General features: G+C 36.7%; 1 protein-coding gene across 1 annotated transcript in view; it reads right to left on the bottom strand.

Moving 5' to 3' along the window:
- The window catches only part of PpD3 (protein phosphatase D3), a 246,514-nt gene that overhangs the window by 180,794 nt on the left and 39,425 nt on the right, over positions 1–26,295 (bottom strand). The window contains exon 3 of the mRNA XM_090368865.1: positions 11,853–11,924. Coding sequence (XP_090224991.1) covers positions 11,853–11,924 — 72 coding nt within the window. The remainder of the gene's footprint in view (positions 1–11,852; positions 11,925–26,295) is intronic.

Below are 26,295 nucleotides of genomic sequence, written 5' to 3'. Positions count from 1 at the left end.
TAGGCTATCAACTTCAACGACAAGGGATGGAAGTCTGTTCCACCATCCAACCACTCGCTGGCTAAAGGCAAATTTCCGCACGTCTATCCTACATCTGTCTTTCCTCAATTTGAATTTATGCCCTCTCAGGTGATTATTCTGAGCGAGAGGAAGAATCCCATCAGCATTGAGCATGCTCAAACCATTCAATGCTTTATACACCTCTATCAGATCACCTCGCTGGTGCCTAGTCTCCAGACACTGTAATTTGCAAAACTTAAGCCTTTCTTCGTAAGAGCACCCCTTTGTTCCATTCACTAATATTGTTGCCCTTCTCTGTACTCGTTCCAGCAGCTCTACATCCTTCTTGAAATGAGGCCCCCAGACCTGTATACAGTACTCTAGGTGTGGCCTGACCATTGCCTTATACAAGGGAATAATCACCTCCTTATCCCTGCTAGAAAAATTCCTATATATCATCTATATACTCTTGCAGCCCGTCTGCACTGCTCAGAGAACTTCATATCTGCCTGCACAACCACCTCCAGGTCCCTTTCATTCTCTACCACTGTCAGTGTAGTACCACAGAGTTGATACGTTGCTCTGGGGTTGCTGTTTCCCATGTGTACTACTTTACATTTGTCAATGTTAAACTTCATTTGCCACCTCGAAGCCCATCTGCTCAACCTTTCCAGATTCTGTTGCAGCAGCATAGTGTCAGTAGTGTCCTTAACAACCCTGCCTACCTTTGTATCGTCTGCAAACTTCAACATTACGCTTGATATACCATCATCAATATCATTTATGAATATAGAAAACAATAATGAATCCAACACTGAGCCCTGAGGGACTCCACTAATAACATTAGTCCACGATGAGCAGTGTCCATTGATTACCACTCTCTGTATTCTCCCCCTCAGCCACCCCTTTATCCACAGCAGCAATTTGCCTCCAATGTCACACTGCTCCAATTTGTGCAGCAGTCTTCCATGTGCAACAGTATCAAAAGCCTTTCTAAGATCCAAGTATATGATATCAAAGTTATTCCCTGCATCCAGTTCCTTTGTGACTGCATCATAGTATCCAATCAAATTGGTCAGGCAAGACTTCCCCTTAACATAACTGTGCTGTGTCCGAGCTATAACTGAAGTCTTGTCTAGATGATCCTGCAGTGCTTCTTTAATCAGTGCCTCCATTAATTTTCCTGGAACAGAAGTTAAACTCACAGGTCTATAATTACTTGTGTCAGCCTTTGATCCTCCTTTGTGAATTGGGGTCACATTTGCACATCTCCAGTCTATGGGTACCTCCCCTGAGTCCAAAGAAGCTCTCATAATTATGGCTAAGGGTTTGCTTACTTCTGTTGCTGCCTTCTTTAATATAACCGGATAGATCCCATCCACCCCGGGTGCCTTTCTTGTGTTTATCTTCAACAGTTTCTCCTTCACTTTACTCTCAGTTATTACAAGATTCTCTAGCTTACTGCTAGAGTTGAATACACCTCTGGCTTCTTTCCCCTCGCTAAATAACTCCTCATGTGTGAATGTATCTAATATGAGATATTAGATCTATCTAATATGAGATAATCTGACAATAAACTTGTAATATATAAGTATATTCTCACTACAAGTTTAGTATTAGTAACTTTCCAAATTATGAGAAACTTCCTTTAGAAATTTTTAATGATTTTATATGCAGTAGAAATATTGGAATTTCTGCTCATTTTGAAAGTTCATTAACAGTAATACATGCTATCCGGTTTAATTCACACTTTTTTTTTTTAATATTTTTTTTTAATATCAAAACACAGCAATGACAATAATGTCCTCTCCAACAGACACTTCACACACACAACTGAAAACAAATCACCAATGTGTGCAGAGCTCAAGTCACAACCAACCAATTGTTATCGAAGGATAAAAAAAGTAGCAACAAAATCAAGTTACTTCAATGGGAGGTCTGAGGTCTACCTTAATGATTAATTTAATCATGTAAGGTTAATATCTTACATATTTTGAAACACAACCCTTATAAGTTTTCCACTTTATGTGGATTTAATATACAGAATGATTTTCAAGACATCCCACATATATGAGTCAATCGTAATTCATCGTTGCAATAGGTAGGGCTCCCTTGAATAACAAGGAAGATGCTACCTTTTATTCAGGCCATACAGCACTGGATTAGTCAAGAAAGGCTCTTTTAAGAACACTAAAGATATCCATAATAAAATACTTTTACTATAAATACAATAGAGCCTTTTGCTAAAAGCACATTTATCTAAATACATATATTATAAATTATATGCTGTACAAATACATATATTATAAATTAATTTTACACTGCAACACTTCCATTAAGTCTTGAGAATTACTTTATGAGTCCTCTGATTTCATTGCAATGTAAAGCAATCAATTTAAACTGGAAGGAAGGCAAAACCGAAGTTTCCACCTTGATAAACAAGAGTGCAATATTCTTCATTTTATTAGAAGGTGCACACTCATATATCAGAAACCCTTGTTTTAAATAGCATCAAAACAATCAGAAAAATACAATGCACACTTTCTTGTTGCTGATAAGGTAAACAAGGGCTATCCTCTCCTCTTAGAATAATATCCTGAAATAAAAAAAAAAAAAAACTTTCCCCTAAAGTGAAATTTAATTTGCAGTTCACTGCACACAAATATTTTAGCTACAGCTCAGAAGCCATAATTTATTACAAATAAGAAAGTATCATTAACAGTATAGCTATACAAATTGCCCACACTGTATATGCTACAAATTTACAGAATAAATCAGAAAAAGATATGAAAACTGTTTTTCTCATTTCTCTTGTCAAACTCAAAAGCACCAGAACTATAGAACAGCAACTACCATAGATAGCAATATATCTATTTGACTATATGTTACTAAATGTATGGATATTAGCATTAACATTAATAGAGGCGTATGATGCAAGAAAGCAAGCTTATGAAGCATCAGCCAAAAAAAAAAATGCTCCAATTTCACCCCTCCATTCGTTCCAAATACCTGTCCAGCTCAGCCTTAAATTTATTTAGGCTATCAACTTCCACAACAAAGGATGGTAGTCTGTTTCACCAACTAACTATACACTGGCTTAAGGCAAACTTCCACACATCTATCCTACAACTGTCTTTCCTCAATTTGAATTTATGCCCTCTCAGATGATTATTCTGAGCAAAAGGAAGAATCCAATCAGCATTGAGCATGCTCAAACCATTCAAGGCTTTATACACCTCAATCAGATCACGTCGCAGGTGCCTAGTCTCCAGACACTGTAATTTGCAAAACTTAAGCCTTTCTTCGTAAGAGCAACCCTTTGTTCCATTCACTAATCTTGTTGCCCTTCACTGTACTCATTCCAACAGCTCTACATCCTTCTTAAAATGAGGCCTCCAGACCTCTATACAGTACTCAAGGTGTGGCCTGACCATTGCCTTATACAAGAGGATAATAACCTCCTTATCCCTGATAGAAAAATTCCTGTATTTCATTGACAAGACACCATGAGCTATTCTTGCAGCCATCTGCATTGCTCAGAAAACTTCATATCTACCTGCACAATTACCCCCAGGTCCTTTCATTCTCTACCACTGTCAGTGTAGTACCACAGAGTTGATACGTAACTCTGGGGTTACTGCTTCCCATATGTAGTACTATACATTTGTCAATGTTAATCATTTTCCACTTCTCAACCCATCTGTTCAAATTTTCTAGATCCTGCTGCAGCAGCATACTGTCATTAGTGTCCTTAACAACCCTGCCAAACTTTGTATTGTCTGCAGACTTGGACATTAAGCTTGATATACCATCATCAATATTATTTATAAATACAGAAAACAATAATGCACCCAACACTGAACCCTGAGGGACTCCACTAATAACATTAGTCCACGATAAGCAGTGCCCATTGATTACCACTCTGTCTTCTCCCCCTCAACCACCCCTTTATCCATAGCAGCAATTTGCCTCCAATGCCACACTGCTCCAATTTGTGCAGCAGTCTTCCATGTGCAGCAGTATCAAAAGCCTTTCTAAGATCCAAGTATATAATATCAAAGTTATTCCCTGCATCCAGTTCTTTTGTGACTGCATCATAGTATCCAATCAAATTGGTCAGGCAAGACTTCACCTTAACAAAACCATGCTGTGTCCGAGCTATAACTGAAGTCTTGTCTAGATGATCCTGCAGTGCTTCTTTAACCAGTGTCTCCATTAATTTTCCTGGAACAGAAGTTAAACTCACAGTTCTATAATTACTTGTGTCAGCCTTTGTGAATTGGGGTCACATTCGCACATCTCCAGTCTATGGATACCTCCCCTGAGTCCAAGGAAGCTCTCATAATTATGGCTAAGGGTTTGCTTACTTCCTTTGCTGCCTCCTTTAATGTAACTGGATAGATCCCATCCACCCCAGGTGCCTTTCTTGTGTTTATTTTAATCTTTATCTTAAACAATTTCTCCTCCACTTTACTCTCTTTACTTATCATAGGCTTCTGTGTCGCGTGTTAATTTGTATGTATCCCATGCATTTTTCTTCTCTGCCATATGTCTCATTAGTTCATCTGACATCCACTTAGGCCTAAACCTTGAACAATATTTCTTAGTTGGTATGTAAAGCCTAGTAGCTTCCAAGATAAGTTCTTTGAATGCTTCCCATTTTGAATTTGCTGTTGGTAACATCATCAGTTGGTTCCACTGTATAGAATTTAAATACTGTCTCAGTCCATAGTAGTCGCCTTTACGAAAGCAATAACCCTTCCCTTTACACCTAATGGTAGTTACCTCTTTGAGTAAATCCCACTTCAGCACACTGTGATCACTGCCACCTAGCGGTTCATTTATCTGCAGATTCTTAATGCAAGAAGAATCGCTACTGATAATCAAATCAAGAGTATCACTCCCACTAGTTGCCTCCCGAACATGCTGATGTAGAAAACAATCATCCAGTAAATCCACAAAAGCCTTGCTAGTGTGTGAGTGACCAGCCCCCAAATTCCAGTCAATATCTGGGAAATTAAAATCCCCCATTATAAGACTCTCTGATTTACTGGCCCACTCTATTTCCCCGCACAGTTTCTTATTATACTCATCAGAGTCATTACGCCTATAGCACACTCCTACTCTCAATTTTGATCTCCCAATGCTTATTCTTCTGAGCAAGAGGATTCTTCCGCTTGCTCAGATTGCTCACCTGAGGGGACATAAATTCAAATTGAGGAAAGACAATTGTAGAATAGGTGTGTAAAAATTTGCATTTAGCCAGCAGGTGGTTGATAGTTGGAACAATCTTCCATCTGTCATAGTGGAGGTCAACAACTGAAATAAGTTTAAAGCAGAACTAGATAAGCATTTGGAATGAATGGATGCTAATGCTAATATAATTACACTAATTACACATGTAAACATTTTCTTAAATTCCACACTGCACTAGAAATTAAATTTTACTGACATTAAAATACAGCCATGGGCTTGTTTAACAGTAAAGTATGCTTTCAAATATTAGCTTAACTAGGATTTTCTTGTCTGTGGATTTCTGTCTGAATTGTCAGTTAAACATCAATTGTTATTACTGCCTCGATACTGTTGCAGACAGATAGTCTTCAAGACAGATAACTGTTGCAGAATTTGTTCTCTTCAGAAATGTTGAATCAAATTTTCCTTTATAATAATGGCCCTGCTGTGTACAGTGAATTCAGTACATAATTTCACAGAGAACACAGTTCACTTTGAGGACTGTATCTCCTATGTGTATAGCGACTTTAAATAAATAATTAAAATGTCAAGAGATTTCCAAAGCTTCCCCAGAAAGAGAAGATTTAAACTCAGGTTTTGTTTTTCTCACTTGCCTGAATATTCTCTTATGCATTGCTATGAGGAATATAACACATCTGTTATATTTCTAGCTCATTGTGCACTTTCAGTTCCTCAACCAAGGGCCACTGTACATCAACTCCTTTCGTAATACCTTCTAGTAATGTCTTAACAACAAAGCTGACAGAACTGATATTGCAAAATATATATATTTCTTTATCCTCAATGATACTGAGGAGTACAGAAAACTATGTATGTGCGTGCGTGCGTGCGTGCGTACTTGCATGTGTAAATCATATTCATTTCAATCTGGTTCAAAAAAAAAAACTTATTCATCATATAGTGCTAACAAATAAGTTTTCCAAATATCATTATTAAAGCAAATAATATTTAAAACAATATATTTAATGCAATTTATATTTAAGTAGCATTTAATATACTGCTTCTGAAAACTGAATTGGTGACTTGTTATCTATGAATTCCATTTGGAGTTAGATTACCAAATGTTTATTACCAAAAAAATATACAAAAAACTATGTAATTTCAAAAAGATGGTGGGGGAAACTACGTTACGATAGTGAACTGAAGAAGGAGTCATATTAAGTCAAAAAAAGACATTCTGTGTGATAAACCTAGAGTGTTCAGAGTTATGCATAATGAATCAAATTATAAATACTGTTTGATATTTGGCTAAGAAGTTTATAGAAATATGAAAGAAGGTGGCCTTTCAAGAAGAGGAAAGGGCCTGCTGGGCAGGCAATCACATGTCTAACACTGGATGAAGCCAGACAAACATTACTGAATAAGCCTGAGAAAAGATTTACATCTCTTACAAAGTATGAATAAGCTACAGCAGTGAGAAAAATTTACAATTTGTGGTAAAATTTATTCTGACTTATCAGAATCTCATACCTTCGTGAGATACAGTTATCTCAACTTTTAAATGAAATTCAGAAACATAAACGTTATATTTACAAAAAAAATTTCTAATATTCTTGAAAATGAGCCACTCATTTTAAATGTCATGTGGTTTTCTGATGAAGCACATTTTCACTCAAACAGTTATGTGACCAAGAAAAATATCCATTACTGGGATTCAGAAAATCTTAGTAATAGCAATAGTAATCGTGGCATGTGATGCAAGAAAGCAAGCGTATGAGCTTACGTAGCATCTAAACAAACTAAATGTTTGTCCAGTTCCTCCTTAAATTTATTTAATCTATCAACTTCCACAACGACAGATGGATATTTGTTCAGCAATTAACTACCAGCTGGCTAAAGGCAAATTTCCGCACATCTATTCTACAGCTGTCTTTCCTCAATTTGAATTTATGCCCCCTTAGGTTCGTAATCTGAACAAGTGGAAGAATCCCATCAGAATTCAGCGAGCTCAACCCATACAAGGCCTTATACATCTCAATCAGATCACCTCGCAGGTGCCTAGTCTCCAGCCACTGCAATTTGCAGAACTTAAGCCTCTCTTGGTAAGAGGATCCCTTCATTCCCCTCACCAATCTTGTTGCCCTTCTCTGTACACGCTGAAGCAAATCTACATCCTTCCTAAAATGAGGCCTCCAGACCTGTACGCAGTACTCAAGACATGGCCTAACCATTGCCTTATACAGAGGGACAATCACCTCCTTTTCCCTGCTAGCAAAATTCCTGTATATCGTGATAAAACCCCATGACCTGCTCTGGCAGCCTGTCTGCATTGCTCAGAAAACTTCATATCTGACTACACAATTACTCCCAGGTCTTTTTCATTTTCTACCACCCTAAGTGTAGTACCACACAGTTGGTACGTTCTTCTGGGAGTTACTTCTACCCATATGCAGTACTTTGCATTTGTCAATGTTAAATTTCACTTGCCACTTCTCAGCCCATCTTCCCAAATTTTCTAGATACTGTTGCAGTAGCACACTGCCATTACTGTCATTAACAACTCTGCCAACCTTTGTATCATCTGCAAAATTAACACTAAGCCTGATATACCTTAATGCTACTGACAACTAACATTAGCATTAATAGAGGCATATGATGCAAGAAAGCAAGCTTATGTAGCATCAGCCAAAAAAAAAAAAAAAAAAACCCCTTCCCATTTTACCCATCCATTCACTCCAAATGTTTGTCTAGTTCTGCCTTGAACTTATTTAAGTTGTTGACCTCCAGTAAAACAGATGGAAGTTTGTTCCAACTATCAACACCCGCTGGCTAAAGGCAAATTTCTGCCTATCTATTCTACAACTGTCTTTCCTCTTGAATTTATTTGAATTTATGTCCCCTTGTGGGGGTAATCTTTGAAGAATAACAGCCTCTCAACAAGTTACAATGTGGTGTGCTCTTTCCAGGATTGATTGGCATCTCTGAAGTTTTACTTGATTTGATGATTTTAATGCAGAATGACTTTTCTTATGGATTAATTAGTTAATACCAATGAAATCTGATTCCAACAAAATGGCAAGAGACCTCATACAACACAATACAGCAGGTATTGTGTTGGATTTTTTGAAGAAGACATTGTAAACAATATACAGTAAACCCCCGCTATTCGCGGAGGTTACGTTCCTGAGAAATGTCGCGAATACCGAAAACGCGAATACTGAGTTATGGCTCCCAGAGTAATAAAGGGGTTCCGTTCCAAAGTATGAAATATATAAGAAAAACTAGTCTAAAATTTTGTCTACGTATGTATCATATGTACCTTCATAATATGACTAAGTACATGGACAGTACATAGTGAAATGCAAGCATATGGCATCGAAATGAAAATAAGAAACAATTTAATATTAAATGTAATATTTATTAGAAATTTCAAACCAGCGCCTTTGCTAGCAAAAAAACTTATCCCGCCAGTGCTATCACCAGTTTCGCTAAAGTATTGATAAAGGAGTTTTGCCTTTTCACGAATGATGAGTGAACTTAACGGAATTTTATTTTGAGTACGGTCTTCTATCCACAGATTTAAAGGTTTTTCCATTTTTTCTAATTTAACATCACGAGTTACAGAGCAAATTTTTGAAGCAATTAGCGCATTTTCACGGACACTACGGCGGATTTTTTCTTCCGATTTTTTGATTGATCGTATCGTTGACTCATTGATTTCATAATGTTTTGCCACTGAAGAGACACTTTCACCATTAGAAATTTTGTCTAATAACTCAATTTTATTCGCTAATGTCATCACCTTCTTTCATATTTTCACATTTCTATTATTATTCGTAGCCATATTTTTGTACGGGTAAAATCGAACTTGTCCACAATAAAGGCACTTTCTTCCGTTAACACACTTGAAAAAGTCTGTTTTACAATGTAAAACGGTAGATTTATCACTTTTGTAAGCGTATCAATTTATAAATTGATACGCTTACAAAATATAAGTATCAATTTATAAATTGATAAATTTATTCAATTTATAAGCATATAAATTAAAAGCGAACAACCAAACCTTCCATGACAAGCGCATAACACATACTGAACAAGGATTAGCGAGAAACATCCACGCTCTCGCGATTTTGTCACCCCTCTCCTCCCCCCACACACCCATTGAACGCTGTTTTGACCGGGAAAGATAATTTTAGCCACGCCCATGTTTTTTTATGGTGGAAAATATTCATGGCGCTTTAAAATTCACATTTTTTTAGGTTTCATTTTATATTAAATCAGCGATCGCGAATACAGATACCGCGAATAGCGGAGGTTTACTGTAATCCTGGATAATAACTTGTCTTTCCAGCAGCACCTGAAATACATCCAGAGAAAAATCAGGGGCTACTCTGTGATGGTAGCCAGGATCACAAAGAAAGACTGGGGTCTCAAAAAGAGAACCCTGTCAATATACTACAAAACAACTTTCCTACCAGCAATCACCTATGCAGCAGCGGTGTGGTTTCCCAAAGCGGCACTGGTTGTGAACAGAAGAACACTTGAAACGATCCAAAGGACCATATTACTCACAACAACGCGAGCTTGCAGCACAGTAAGCACCCCAGCACTGCAGGTGCTTGCTGGAGTGCTCCCCATGGATCTAGAGGTTATCCAGGCAGGGTTGCTGTTCCTGCTGTCCAGGGGAGTGGCTGCCACCCATCAGGGCTACACGACTGATCCGGCGAACAGCCTAAAGAATGAAAAAGTCAGGTTACAGACTAGGTTATAGTTCCTAAACCTTTGGCAGAGAAGGTGGACTGAGACCACCAAGGGAGAAGTGACAAAAAAATTCCTACCGGACATCCGCAAGATATATCCAAAACAACCGGTGTGGTACTTCCCAGGGTACCACATGACAACACTGTTAACAGGACATGGCCCTTACAATGAAAAGCTTTTCGGGCTGGGTCTCACCGACGATCCCAGCTGTACATGTGGAGAGAGCGAAAGCTGGAGCCACATAGCTTATGAATGTCCACAATATGAGAACCTCAGAGGGATTCTCATAACAAGAATCAGATACCTTCCGAAGGGATTGGAGTCCCACTTCCTGGACTCAGAGGAAGAATACAGGGCGCTCTCCCTCTTCGCGCAGGATCTATTCCCCAGGAGGAAAATGCTAATTGCAATCTACAGCAATCAACACAGAGACTGACAAGAAACGCTACCAGATGAAACAGAAAATCGAAATTCTCGGGACATTAGACTCGACCAAATGGAACGCTGACAACTGGAAGAGAAGTTAGGACGGGGATTACCCCATGAGTGACATTGAAAACAGAGAAGAGACAAAAAGCAGCATAACTGCCAACAGACTGATGGCGACCTGAAGAGGGCACTCTAGCTCCCTTCACCTTTTATTCCCACATCCTTGGGGAGGGGGGAGGGGACGACCTTTGCTCCCTCCCCTTCTCGCCACCCTACATCTTCTACTCTGGTGGGGCATGGGCATGCCTCACTGAAAATTGGGGCTACCTACTCTATTGGTCCCATATTTCTGTCTCTCACCCCCCAGTCTTCTGTCTCCTCCCCACTTCTGTCTTTACGCTAACGAAAGCCCCACACAACAAAAATTAACGTGCCAAAAATCCTTTGAGCCTAAATTCGGCATAACAACCTTAGCGATCATACCCCCACGCCAACGTATATGTGTATGTGTATGTATACACGTGTATGTAATTGTACATGTGTATATATATGTGTGTGCATCGTCACTAACCTAATGGATTTATTTTTTTTTTTTCTTTTTTAGGTCCTAGCCGCCGAAATCTCAGGAAATTAAGCGGCAGGACCTGCCAGAGTAAATCTTAGTCTACTGGTGTTTCCTGGTCTGCCTCCACGGGGCGAAAGTGGGGCAACGTTGGGCCTCAGTAGGGGTCCAGCGGCTAAACGACCAGATGAACAACGGTACATGACACTACACATATACAATATCCATACACTTTTAAATCTCTGGCATTTCCCAGCGAACTGGTTCACCCACAATGAAAGCAACGCAGAGATGGGGAAAACCCCTGGTGCCGTTTGACCCTAAACACACTTTACACTTTACACTTGTACTGTCAAACAATTTTGTTGATGTTCATGGTTCCCTTACCTACCTCTGTCACTCAATTAACTCATATGACTATTTTCTATGCATGTCTCTCAAAGACAAGAGTGCTCAAAACTAATCCTCACAGAGATGATTTTAAAGAGGAAAATAGCAAGAGACATTTTGAACTTTCTTATATATTATGCAAGCTGTACTGTGGAATTTCATTATTTGACTTCAGTACATAATTTCACAGAGAACATAATTCACTTTGAGGACTATCTCCTATGTGTATAGTGACTTTAAATAAATAATTTAAAAAAAATGGTATTTGATGGGTGTTTTTTTTTTATTTTTGTTTTATCTCATTTCTCTCATTATTCCATTTCAGATGAGAATCTGAAATGGAATAATGAATTAAAAACTATCCTATACAAATAACTATTTAAAAAATGCTCTTCAGTTTAATTCTCACCACTGAGGTTCTTTAACAAATAAATTGAAAAAGAAAACTGTTCAGAGGCAGTCATTAATAATTTTTTAGTGAAAAGTTATTAAAAATATCATTTTTGAAGCTTACTGTTTCAAAGTCTTTAAGAGCCAATTTGAACTTGCCTAATGACATATGTGCAGCTGCCCTCCTGTAGTAACCCTATAAAAAGACAACAATATAATTACATATAATATAACAAAACAGAGTATACTGCAAAAATCATTCAAGTTGTCTGTACAACTCTGGTATAAAATCCTCGTGCTGTACAAGTCTGGTATAAAATCCATATCAATATGGAGCATAAAACATGGCCTTCATTTGGCTATGCAAAATCAGAATCATTGCACAATTGAAGGTCACATGACCATATTCTTTATAAAAGTTGGTCAAAATGAAGATATTAATTTCATCACAATAATGTTAATGCCAAAAAATATAAAACTTTGCAGATATCTAGGTTGGCCCATTGCCCATCACTAAGATGTCAAAACACAGCTTTTCCAGTGTATGAAACAGAAACAATCTACAGAATGATCCACAATGCAATAAACTTATTGAACTGAACAAAACTTTTTAACAAGAAAATAGCTGATGCAAAAACAAACAAGGCTTGTATAAACAAAGCAAATAAATGTAGATATAGCCAAAAAATGTCACATGGTACCCAAATTTGAGGAGCAATTCCCAATTCCAAAGACATGCAAAATGCACTGTTAAATTTTTTATATGTAACATACAGAATATTCATAAATTTTAATACACTTACTGAAATACTTTGCCTATTGGCTCTTGTGTGATTAAATTTGTCCAGCAAACCAGGTTTTAAGATCAACTCGATAGAGAGAAAATTTTCACCCTAATAACACATATCAACGATTTATAAACGATCCACATGACACTTCATTCAAAAAATTTGTGTTGCATAATGATGCAGTAGATAGGCCAAATTCGTATGGCCTATCTACTGTGTTTTGCAATTCGGTATCCAGTTTTCTTTTTCTGAACAGTCACTGTGGGTGATTGCAGGCAAGACTGTTCTAATTTCTCCACTAATGCTAGTATTCTTCAAGGTTCCATTTTTCCTGCCACTTTTCCTCTTTTATATTAATAACCTCCTTCCATTGACTGGAAATCCTATCCATAGTTTAGCTGATGATACCATACTACATTCCACCTTCCAGTTTAAGAAACCTTGTCATGCACAAACAGCCTCAACTTCTCGAACAGTCACCACCAATTCCTTAAATGCTGTAATTCCTTCAAATAATTCTCCAATGAGGCAAAGAAAACTTAGTATAGAAGGGCAGGAGTTGCAGCTAACAGCTTTGGCAAGAGAACAGAATGCTCAACTACCATTTGATCAGGAAGCAAGTTTTTTACCATTAGTACAGTTCAAAATCAAGCTTCGATTGATTGATAACTATGTTTACAATTATTGTGATATTTAGTGTATGCATAAAATTAAGATGGAGATTTGTATACAAGCCAAATGATACGCTACATTCTTATATTGAACAACCTTAACATATTTATTGGAAAGCACATTATAAACACATTATTTAATATAATAAAACAAAAATACAATAATTTAATCAAATTTCAAGAACTAACATTAGTTAGTGATTTTCATGAAAATGAAATGATCACAAATTAGGAGAATTCAACACAAAAAGTCTAGAGAGAGAGAGAGAGAGAGAGAGAGAGAGAACAACTGAAAGTTCTTTCAGTGATTATGTACCATCTCCAGTAAAAAAATATGAAATTATGCCAAGAACCTATTTTTCATAAATTCACATAAGTAAAGACTGGCAAAATATACAATTATTGCAGAGGAGAGAAAAAAAAAAAACAAGCATTTGTATCAACAAGTAGCATACAAATTCTGAAAAAAACTATTCAAGCATATATGTTAACTAATGAAATGGTCAAAAGATAAGAGAAAGGCTTAACACATGGGAAAAAATTACAAAAATTATAAATTTTTTGTATTCAGCTTTTAATATCTCATGAAAGTAACTTGAGGGTTCGTAACTGGTACTTGAAAATTTGGGTGACAATAGTAGCGAACTTGATTCAATTTCAAATTTAAAATGTAGTATAAGTTTCATGGTTAGACTCAAAAGATATCACAAAATTGCTTCAACAAAGATAACACTGGTTTACAGTGTATCTGGGGTTTGGAGTAAAAGTATGTGGCAGTTATTTATGTATGTTTACTGATTACCGAAGTCCGTTTGTTTCTATCATGTAAAGATTTTTCACAATTCATTAACAAAATATTACCTAGGTATTATACACAAATGTGTACATAACTATAGTTTCTGCAATGGTTTACAAGTTTTATACCCCTATATTCGTAATCAGTATCAAATATTTGCCTCAAATACAACAGATTGTGCATGTTTAACCTGTAACTACACACAGTGCAAGGTAGCCGAACTTACCCAGGAAGGCAGACGGCGCCCCCCACCCGGCTCTTCTAGCCCATCTGTGATTTCCCAGAATTTTATTTTCCGAGTGGACTATGGGAGACTCCTGTGTGTAGTTACGGGTTAAACTTGTCTGAGCACGGGTTAAACTTGTCCATTCAACCACAGAGCCTATATAAGTGGCACATCCCTTATGCGGTCACAGTACTCCTGTAAAAATCGTCATGAGCTCTCATTGTGTGTTGGTTTTCTTTTAGTATGGCAACCAGAAAGTATATAAACAGTCCCGACATATTTTTTACAGATGTGGTTGTTTTGTTCCTGTAAAGCAGAGGAACAAAATATTACCGATTTTGTAAAAAAATCGTATTATGCATACTTTGACATAAAACTAGGTGATCAGGATAAATCGTGGGCACCGTATAAAGTATGCCATACATGTGTTGAACATCTTAGAAAATGGAGTCAAGGAAAAAAGGTGTGCTTGCCATTTGCTATTCCTATGGTGTGGCGCGAGCCGGTAAGCCATGCCGAATGTTACTTTTGTGTATGTGACATTAAAGGTTACAATTCAAAAAATAAAGAGGACATCAAATATCCAGATCTACCGTCAGCCATAAGACCGGTTCCACACGGACCTGATCTGCCTGTAAAACCTCCACCGGAAACTTTGGAGTCAACATCTTCTTCCGCCGAAGCAGAAGCTAAAGAGGTTAGTGAAGAGGAATGTTATCAACCAGAAAATATTTTAACACCACAGCAATTCACGCAAGTCAAACTGAACGATTTAGTAAGGAACTTAGGTCTTCCAAAGTATGCTGCTGAAATTCTGGGATCCAGACTTCAAGCGAAGAACTTACTTGCTCCAGGGACATCATTTTCCTGGTACAGAAGTTGTGAAAGGGAGTTTATACAGTATTTTTCACAAGAAGGTCCGCTCTTATATTGAAGTGATATCGCTGGTTTAATAAGTGCCTTAGGAGCTTCATCATATGTTCTTAGTGAATGGAGACTATTTATAGACTCTTCTAAGACTAGTTTAAAAGGAATCGCCTTGTATAATGAGATAAGTACACATCTGTGCCAGTTGCTCATTCAGTCTACTTAAAAGAAACTTATGACAATCTAAAGTTGCTTCTGGAGAAAATTAAATATCTAGATCATGAATGGCAACTATGTGGAGACTTAAAAGTGTTATGTACGTTGTTGGGGCAATAGGGTGAGTACACTAAAATGCCATGCTTTATTTGTGAATGGGATAGCAGAGCTAAAGCACTGCATTGGACAAAGAAGCAACGGCCTCGGAAGCACACTCTTACACCGTGGTCAAAAAATATTGTGCACAAAAGTTTATTTGTTATTTGGTTTTTTTTTTAAGGAGCACTGGCAACTAAAGCCATATTGCTCCGGGGATATGCGATGGTCATTCCCTGACCTTTCTGCTTCCTCCGTATTTGGTGGTCACTGGCTCGAACCCCAGTCTAATCAAGAAGCGTGTGCTACGCACTGCTGCTCCTGCCCACCTGGCTACGGAGGCACCCACGAAAGTTTGGTGAAGCCAGATAAAATACTTTTACCTCCACTGCATATCAAGTTAGGCATAATGAAGCAATTTGTTAAAGCATTGAATAAGGATGGCAACTGCTTTAAGTACCTTTGCAGTAAATTTCCCGGTTTATCTGATGCAAAACTTGATGAGAGTATCTTCATTGGTCCCCAAATTAGAAAATTGGTTTTAGACGGTCAGTTTGAAACTACTATGACTGACGTTGAAAGGGAAGCCTGGATTGCTTTTAAAAGTGTAATGGAAAACTTTCTAGGAAATCATAAATCACAGGATTATGAGAAAATTGTTCAAAATATGCTCGAAAAGCTTCGCAATTTAGGTTGCAATATGAGCATCAAAATTCACTTTTTGCATGCCCATCTTGATTTTTCCCCCGAAAATCTTGCACAGATCAGTGAAGAACAAGGGGAAAGATTCCTTCAGGACATAAAGGAAATGGAGCAGAGGTACCAGGGAAGGTGGAATACAAGTATGATGGTCGACTACTGCTGGTGTTTAAAAAGAGAGAAACCTTGCACTGTATATAAAATAAAAATGATTAAACATTCTTTTTAAACAAAGAGACGAAGTTCTGATTAATGAAAGTTTCAGAATTTTGATTAATACTTGTTAGTATTTAAGTAATTTTTGATATATGAAAATGTAATCCTATCAATTTGTCATTACTAAATACAATAAAGTTATATACTTTGGTAAAAAACAATACTTTATTTCTTAAATTGTGATGTATCTGGATGTGATAGAAAAAAATCTAAGTCATATTTGAAATCACAGCAATATATTTCGGCAGTAGGACCTATTGAAATTCAAACCCCAGTGAACAAACTTAAATTTATAAACTAGTGTAATCAACTTTGTTTGCAAAGGTGATAAAGCTAGTAAAGAAGGAATTTGAAAAAATCCTGAAGAATTTGTCAGTGGCTCAGAAGTAACATGCCATCCACAACAACTGCTTTCAGAAAACCAAGTTGAAAATATGTTTGGAACTGATCAAATCAGATTTGAATATAAAATGATTTATGGAAGAACTTGAAACAGGAATGTCCTTTTTCTATGGATGCACTGAAACTATCAATGCCTCTGCAACAGTGCTTCTATGGAGGTATTGATAGTTTCTACTTATCTTTACTGATCCCAAACAGATGGTATAGAGTAGCCATATTCAGGAGTGCAATCTGTTTTGCACAGCAAAGCCTCGATTAGCATGAATTTCAATAGTATGAAATTTGATTTTAGTATGAATTATAAAATGATACCAGACCTTATTTAATACAAGTCAAAATTCGGCTAGTACAAGTTTTTATTCCAAATTGCGCCAAAAATTACAAAATTACAAGTGGGTTATTATCAATGATTCACACCACGTTGCACCACCAAACACTCATTCGTCAGTCTGCCTATTGTTGTGTGAAGATGTGCTACAGCTTGTTATCCTATATATGTCTACAGTACTGTATTATATTTTAAATTTTGATAAATTGCCCCAAGCAAATATGGACAAACAGAAGAATACTTATAGTGCAAAAGATTTCAAATAATCCAAGTGCAAAAAGAGGAGGCCTATTACATTAGAACAAAAATTTGATACAGTAGATTCCGGTTATTTGGGTCACCAGTTAATCGCGGCAGCCATTTATTTGGGGCAAATCTTAAAAAACAGAGCCCAATCGAGAAAATAGCCAGGGTTTACTTCGCTTAATTGGGACAAAATGCCGTTTAATCGGGGCAGGAGACCGCAGCACTGAAGATTACCCTACGATTGTCACCGACCGTACCACGTAGTTCGGTCGGATTTCTGGAAATCACAACCATAAAACAATAAAAACAATTAGCAGTTTATTGGGCTTTTGTATTAGTGAAATCTATCATAAACTCATAGTAAACTCGATCTTATTGAATTTGCGGTAATACCGAAAGCTGGAATTCTGTGGGTTATTATGGTAAAATGCGTTTACACTTCTATGGAATCTTCAATCATATAAAAAAATTAAATTTTCAGAATCTTCTCTTCATTCCTATTTTTAAAGCTTCGTAATTTGTTACTCCGTTCTCACTTGCACATATCGTGTTACTTGCAATCTGTGTGTGCCGTGTTTTTTGTTATTGATTGCTTATCTTTTTACTGTTTTAAATTTTAACCCCCACCCACAAATGACAGTGAACAGAAATGTCAACTAGTTTAGTTAGTATGTACATATTACAGTACGTATTAATTCTTCCAATTATCACGTATAGTCTTCAGAATTTCACGTATCATTTAATTTTTTAATTGGTAAGGTAATAAAAGGTAAATTTGTAGTAGTAGTAGTAGTAGTAGTAGTAGTGGCATGTGATGCAAGAAAGCAAGTGTATGAGCTCATGCAGCATCAGCCAAAAAAAAAAAAAAAAAAAATCACACCATTCCCTCCAAATGCCTGTCCAGTTCCTCCTTAAATTTATTCAACCTATCAACTTCCACAACGACAGATGGAAGTTTGTTCCAGCAATTAACCACCCGCTGGCTAAAGGCAAATTTCCACACATCTATTCTACATCTATCTTTTCTTAATTTGAATTTATGCCCCCTTAGGTTCGTAATCTGAACAAGTGGAAGGATCCCATCAGAATTCAGCGTGCTCAACCCATTCGAGGCCTTATACACCTCAATCAGATCACCGCGCAGGTGCCTAGTCTCCAGCCACTGCAATTTACAGAACTTAAGCCTCTCTTGCCCTTCTCTGTACACGCTCAAGTAAATCTACATGCTTCCTAAAATGAGGCCTCCAGAACTGTACGCAGTACTCAAGGCGTGGCCTGACCATTGCCTTATACAGAGGGACAATCACCTCCTTCTCCCTGCTAGCAAAATTCCTATACATCATTGACAAAACCCCATGACCTGCCCTGGCAGCCTGTCTGCATTGCTCAGAAAACTTCATATCTGACTGCACAATTACTCCCAGGTCTTTTTCATTTTCTACCACCTTAAGTGTAGTACTACACAGTTGGTACGTTTCTCTGGGGTTACTTCTACCCATATGCAGTACTTTGCATTTGTCAAGGTTAAACTTCAGTTGCCACTTCTTAGCCCATCTGCCCAAATTATCTAGATCCTGTTGCAGTAGCACACTGCCATTACTGTCATTAACAACCCTGCCAACCTTTGTATCATCTGCAAACTTCGACATTAAGCCTGATATACCTTCATCAATATCATTGATAAATATACAAAACAACAGAGGACCCAACACCGAACCCTATGGGACTCCACTAATAACATTAGTCCACAAAGAGCAGCACCCATTAATTTCCACACTCTGTCTTCTCCCAATCAACCATCCTTTTATCCATTGTATCAACTTACCCTTAATACCATTCTGCTCCAATTTGTACAATAGTCTTTCATGCGCAACAGTGTCAAAAGCTTTCCTGAAATCCAAATATATGATATCAAAATTATTTTTTGCATCCAGTTCCTTTGTAACCACATCATAATATCCTATCAAATTTGTCAGACAAGACTTTCCCTTAACAAACCCATGCTGTGTCTGAATTATTGCTGCAGTCTTGTCTAGATCATCCTGCAATGCATCTTTAACCAGTGACTCCATTACTTTACCCGGAACAGAAGTTAAACTAACTGGTCTGTAATTACTCGTGTCACCCTTCGATCCCCCTTTGTGAATTGGGAATACATTTGCACATCCCCAGTCCGTGGAAACCTCCCCTGCGTCCAAGGATGCTCTCATAATTATGGCTAAGGGTTTGCTTAGTTGCTTTGCCGCCTCCTTTAATATAACTGGATAGATCCCATCCACCCCAGGTGCTTTTCTTATGTTTAACTTCAACAATTTTTCCTCCACTTTGCTTTCAGTTATTACAAAATCATTAAGTATCCTGCTACAATTTGATAACCTTCTGCCATTTTCAAACCTTAATAATTCCTTATGTGTGAATGTAGATGCAAAATACTCAATTCAGTTTGTTTGCTATCTGAGCAGGATCATCAACAGTTGAACCATCGATATCAAGTGGACCAATCAGATTCATCCCCTTCCTTTTAGAGTTCATATAATTAAAGAAATCCTTTCTGTTTTTCTCTGCATCTTTTGCCAAGGATTTCTCGTAATCTGCCTTCGCCTGCCTAACCTCCTTTGTGACCTGATTACAGACTAGATTATATCTGCCATAGGCTTCTGAGTCACTTGATAATTTATATGCATCCCATGCATTTTTCTTCTCTGTTACGAGTCTCATTAGTTCATTAGATAACCATTTAGGCCTAAACCTTGAACAGTATTTCTTAATAGGTATGAAACTTTTAGTAGCATCCACAATTAATTCCTCGAATGCTTCCCACTTAGAATTTATTGTTGGTAACATCGTCAGTTGATCTCACTGTACAGAATTTAAAAACTGTCGGAGACCACTGTACTCACTTCTACGGAAGCAAAAACCCTTTCTTTTACCCCCGATGGTAATTAAATCTTTAAGTAAATCCCACATCAGTACACTGTGATCACTACCCCCTAGTGGTTCCTTTATATGCAAATTCTTAATACACGAATGATCACTGCTGATAACCAGATCAAGAGTATTACTTTCTCTGGTTGCCTCTTGAACATGCTGCTGCAGAAAACAATCATCTAATAAATCCACAAAAGTCTGACTAGTATGTGAGTGACCAACCCACAAGTTCCAGTCAATATCTGGGAAGTTAAAATCCCCCATTATAAGACATTCCGATTTACTAGCCCACTCTATTTCTCTGTACAATTGTTCATTGTACTCATCAGAGTCATTAGGCCTATAACACACTTCTACTCTCAATTTTGATCTCCCAGTGCTTATGTCACACTAAACTGACTCAACAGTGCACTGTTCATCTATATCAACTGGATGTACTTCTTTTGATTTTATGTTTTTCTTAATTAACAGCATAACACCTTCTTCCTTTCTATCCTGTCTATCCTTTCTGTACACATTGTACTCCCCCAATTCCAGTTCAGCATTCCTTATATCTGTGTGACACCATGTCTCTGCTATCCCAACAATATCTGCCTTTGATGTCTCGACCAACACTTCAAATTCATCAAATTTATTTACTATACTTCTAGCATTGGTATACATGCAAGCATACATGCTCCTACTCCTATTCCTAGTTACCCTAACACATCCCATATACCCACCTACAGGATGACTGCCATCCGTCCCTGAAACCCCCAACACCCCACGCTCCAGGTCGCTACTTATTCTAATAGAAGTTGTGCAAGAAGTTGTGTACTTAATATATCTTTACTTTTATAGCCTGTGGATAATATTCCTCCTATTTTCGCTAATTATAATTAGAATCGCTGTTTAATTGAATTAAAATTCAATTCACAAATGTGATCACAATGACCGGCGCTTATTACACATCATATAGCGAACGGTACTTTACAATGGTGACTCCATCGTAACGTGATTTGATTGTACAGTGAACCAATTGTAAAGGTGGGGGGCATTGTATTTTTAACTATTTACGTGAAACTTTGGATAATTGGGGCAGCCGCTTAATTCGGCCAAAATGCACTAGTACCGATGTGTCCCAAATAACCGGAATCGACTGTATAATAAAACAACATGCATGTAGCGATAGCAATTCTGAAATAGGCCAATGTGTTGAAATGCATGTGCAATCTACATAACATTATAAAACATGCAGAAGAAATAAAAGAAAAAAGTAATGTTGCATCAGCTTTTTGAGGCTTGCAAACAACTACTACTAGAAATAGAAGCATTACAATGATAGAAATGGAGTCTCTTATCTGTGTGGGTAGACGACTGAAACCAAAAACATATTCCTCTTAGCAAAGCAGCAATTCAAACAAAAGCTTTGAGTCTCTTTACGGCAGTGAAAGAAAACAGAGTTCATGTGGAAACTGAAGAAACTTTCATTGGAAGCAATGGTTGGTTTGACCGTTTTAGAAACCGAATTCAATTGCATAATATTAAAATTACTGGTGAGTCTGCCAGTGCAGATAAAGAAGCTGCAGCTAAATATCCAGATATTTTGAAGAAAATAGTGGAGAAGGTGGATACACAGACCAACAAATTTTTAATACTGATGAAACTGGATTATTTTGGAAAAGAATGCATTCCAGATCTTACATTTCCAAAACAGAAAAAAAGTCAACCTGGATATAGAGTGGCTAAGGATCATTAAACTATTTCATTTGAGGCAGCAATGCAGAAGGATGTTATTGTTATTTGGTTTTTAGGAGCATTAGCAACTAAGGCCATATTGCTCCGGGATATGCGGTGGTCATTCTCTGACCTTTCCGCATCCTCCATATTTGGTGGTGACGGGCTCGAACCCCAGTCTAATCAAGAAGCGTGTGCTACGCACGCTGCTCCTTCCCACCTGGCTACGGAGGCGCTGCAAAGCAGAAGGAGATTTCAAATTGAAACCAATGCTCGTTTAACGTTCCTCAAATCCTTGCACTCTCAGAGGCTATAATGAGTGATTGCTTCCAGTTTTTTGGCAAAAAAATAAGAAAGCATGGGTGACCAAAGCTCTTTTTGAAGAGTGGTTTCAACATATTTTTTCCCAGCTGTTGAAAATATTTCGAAAACAACATTGCTTTTAAGGCATTATTGATTTTAGATAATGCCTTTAATGGTCATCCAACTACACTTGGTACAGTATGTGAGAATGCAAAAGTCATTTTTTACCAGCAAATATATCTTTATTGCAGCCCATGGACAAAGGAATAATCGCAACATTTAAAGCCTACTATCTAAGAAGAGTTTTTGCACAGAGAACTGCTCAAATAACAGGCAACAATGCAATTTCTTTAATTGACTTCTGTAAAATATATAGCATCAAAGATGCAACTGAAAATGTTTCCCAAGCTTGGGAAGAATTAACTGCAAGCAATATGCATGCAGTGCAGAAACACATTTTGCCTCATTGTGCAAATAATAACTGGTAAAATTTGGAGTTTTCGGTATTTTAGATTTTGTATTAGCTTTGCTTTATAGAGAGGCTGATAGGGTCCTTTGTATGTTGCAGATATTCACTGCCAATTTTGTTTTTGAATTTTAATCTGCGTGACAGGTACCGTTTTATGCTATATCTATTTAATTTGTATATGTATATTAAATGTAATTTTTTTAATTTTACAGTGGATGAAAAAAGTTTTCAGTTAATGAAAGATTATTAAGTCAGGTATGACAGATGCACCTAAAAGCACAAAGCAGCATTAAAGGATGCAAGAGTATATATAAGTTCAAAAAGGCCTCTAAGGTTGGGAAAAATGATTCATATCACAAATTTAAACAAGTACACCAACTGTTTAACTATAATAGTTTAATACTGAAAATATAAAATGTACCAGACGATACAGTACTGTAAAATAATATTTACAAAAACTGACTTACAAAATAAAATGTATGATGAAATTTTAAAATACAATAAAATATAATAAAGGTTAAAAGCGATAAAACAATGATTGTAGCTTTCAGGAGCATGCCCCCGAAAGCTACAATCATTGTTTTATCGCTTTTAACCTTTATTATATTTTATTGTATTTTAAAATTTCATCATACATTTTATTTTGTAAGTCAGTTTTTGTAAATATTATTTTACAGTACTGTATCGTCTGGTACATTTTATATTTTCGGTATTAAACTATTATAGTTAAACAGTTGGTGTACTTGTTTAAATTTGTGATAGTATATATAAGTTTGTATTAATATACTGAATAAAGTATGCATAAATGGATGTGAAAATTACACAAAGTGCCAGTAACTAGAAGGGTGAGGATAGTAGAAAAGGTAGTGTAGTAGATATGTGAAAGGTGAAAGAATGTTAATATCCTAAAAGTTATGATGAATTAAGAAAATTATGGGCTGAATTACAAAGCCAATAGAAGGTAGGTGAACTGTAAAGTAAAATTAGTACAGTAAAATACAAATAAAACAAAAAAATAAAATAAATAAATAAAATAAAATAAAATGTGGTACAGCTGTTATCAGATATCGGTGGAAACATATTTAGATAATGGTCGAATATAGGTAAGGCAAATGTGCAGAATCGCTGATGTCATCTGAAGCAAATATTGATACATGCCCAGGTATTTCATCAGGGGACTACACCTGACCTGATCAGGAACTGCATTTCTATACTTATCCCTAGTAGTAGAAGAAAGGTGAAGGGCCAAAAAGCAACAAAAATGTAATTAGCACATTCTTATACAGTATGGACAAGATAGTCCCAACAGTGTCATTTATTAAGGTAAAAGTAAGGATCAAGTTAGAATAAAATATAGTTAATATAAATATGTAGAATTTTGTGTAGGATTTGAAAGTTGTAATTTTATGGAGACTGGTAAGATTAATAAGTCAGGTATGACAGATGCACCTAAAAGCACAAAGCAGCATTAAAGGATGTAAAAAATCTAAACAAAATTCTCCACCAATTCCACAAAATTACAACTTTTAAATCCTATACAAAACTCTACATATTTATATTAACCATATTTTATTCTAACTTGATCCTTATTTTTACCTTAATAAATGACACTGTGTTGGGACTACCTTGTCCATACTGTATAAATGTGCTAATTACATTTTTGTTCCTTTTTGGCCTTTTACCTTTCTTCTACTACTAATTATTATTATTATTATTATCATTAAAAATATTTTGAAACTTTTAATGGGGACAAACTCTTGGAATGACCTGAATAAGAGAAGGCAATTCTTACTGAAATATAAAATACTTTATCCAGTTCAAAAACTGAAGTTAAATCTATTCTTGAAAAATCTTAACACTATTTTTGAAGAATCGAATCTACAAAGGAATGTCTCACTTAATTTAAGGAACCCAAAAGCAATGTTTTGCCACACCCTAGGGTACTAAATAGATTTGGAAATAGGCACACAATGAATATAATAAACAGCATGTTGGCTAGTGCTAATTTCAGGCTCAGGAGAAGTTATCCTATCTCCAAATTAAAATTCCTAATAAGAAAATTTTTGATACACAATGATACAGTAATTAGAATAGATATGCAGAAAATTACTATCTCTGTTTGCAGTGTGGAATGTACTATGTGTAGTGACATCATTGTCTTTTCTGTAAGATAACAAATTGTAGGCAAAAACTGTTGTAAATGAAGAATTACAACTTGTTGTCAAGAAATTTACTTTTCTTAACAAGTTTATTTATTGTAAACAAATCTCTTGATAAAATTTTATTGTTGTTGTTGTTGTTGTTTAAGAGCTATTGGCGCAAGAGCAGCTTAGGCTATAATGCGCCTAATCTAGGTTAGAGTTTCATATTTCGACATTTTTTATTATGTTGTTCAGATGGGAAGCCAAGATTTTATTTTATAATTACGTAACTTTTTTGTAAATGTTACACTATTTATTTTTATATGTTTTGGTAGTATCCGATTAACTTAAGGAAAAAGAAAACGTCGGTAATATTTGGCCGGTTATCTAAAATTGTTTTGAGCGTTAGGTTGTTTTGTGCGTTCGTGGTTATTTGAAAGGCTTTTATACGTTCTGAAGTAAATCTTGGACAGTTCACCATGAAGTGATGTACAGTGAGTGGAACTTGACAGTTTTGGCACTGAGGAGGGTCTTCACCTCTGAGTATGTAAGAATGGGTCATATGGGTATGCCCAATTCGCAATCGAGCAAGGATCACTTCTTCGTGTCTGTTGGATCGGCAACTGGTAGTCCATGGTCGGAGTGTTTGTTTAATTACACGAAGTTTGTTGTTACTTTGATCTTTCCAATGTTGTTGCCATTGTTTTAAACTGCTTTGGTGGATTAACGACTTATAATCGGTATATGGTATTGAGCGGAAGGCATAGTAAGAGGTAGCAGCTTCTCTTGCTGCTTTATCTGCTCTTTCATTCCCAGTTATTCCTGTGTGGCCTGGAATCCAACAGAAACTGATCTTGTGATTATTTTGCAATAGCTTAGATACTGAATATTGTACCTGTTGTAAAACTGGGTGTGCTTTAGTATTGGCATTCTGTAAAGCAATGACAGAGCTAAGCGAGTCAGTGAAAATTATGCTGTCTGCTATCTGTTCATGTTTAATTTTGTTTACGGCCATCAAAATGTCTTGTAATTCTGCTGTAAAGATGCTGCATTCTTTTGGAAGTTGTTGGATGAGAGTACAGTCTTCAGAATGAATCGCAGCTCCTACACAAGTTTCTGTTTTTGAGCCATCTGTGTATATGAAAGTGTAATGTTCATATTTTTCTTTGTATGCTGCATGTAGTTGCTGGTAGTTTGTTCTCGGGAGATTTGTTTTCCCCCAAGACTGGAAATGCAGGTCACACGCAGGTTGAATTATAATCCATGGTGGAATGATGTGTGTAGTCGTGGTAGCTATGTTATCATAATTAAGCTCTCGGCATAACAGTAAATCTTTGAGACGGATGTTGGAAGGGTGGTTTATTCGTGGATGGGCTTGGTATACGTTTTCAAAGTACGATGAAAACAGAACCTCTCTATTTGGATGGTCGGTGATGGATTTTATCTTTACAGCATAGTG

Source organism: Mastigoproctus giganteus, chromosome 2 (assembly GCF_048544385.1).
Source record: "Mastigoproctus giganteus isolate SK-2022 chromosome 2, ASM4854438v1, whole genome shotgun sequence".
NCBI classification, from domain to species: Eukaryota; Metazoa; Arthropoda; class Arachnida; order Uropygi; family Thelyphonidae; genus Mastigoproctus; species Mastigoproctus giganteus.
Note: the sequence above shows the minus strand (reverse complement) of the source record. Positions and strands in the feature narration are given on the sequence as shown.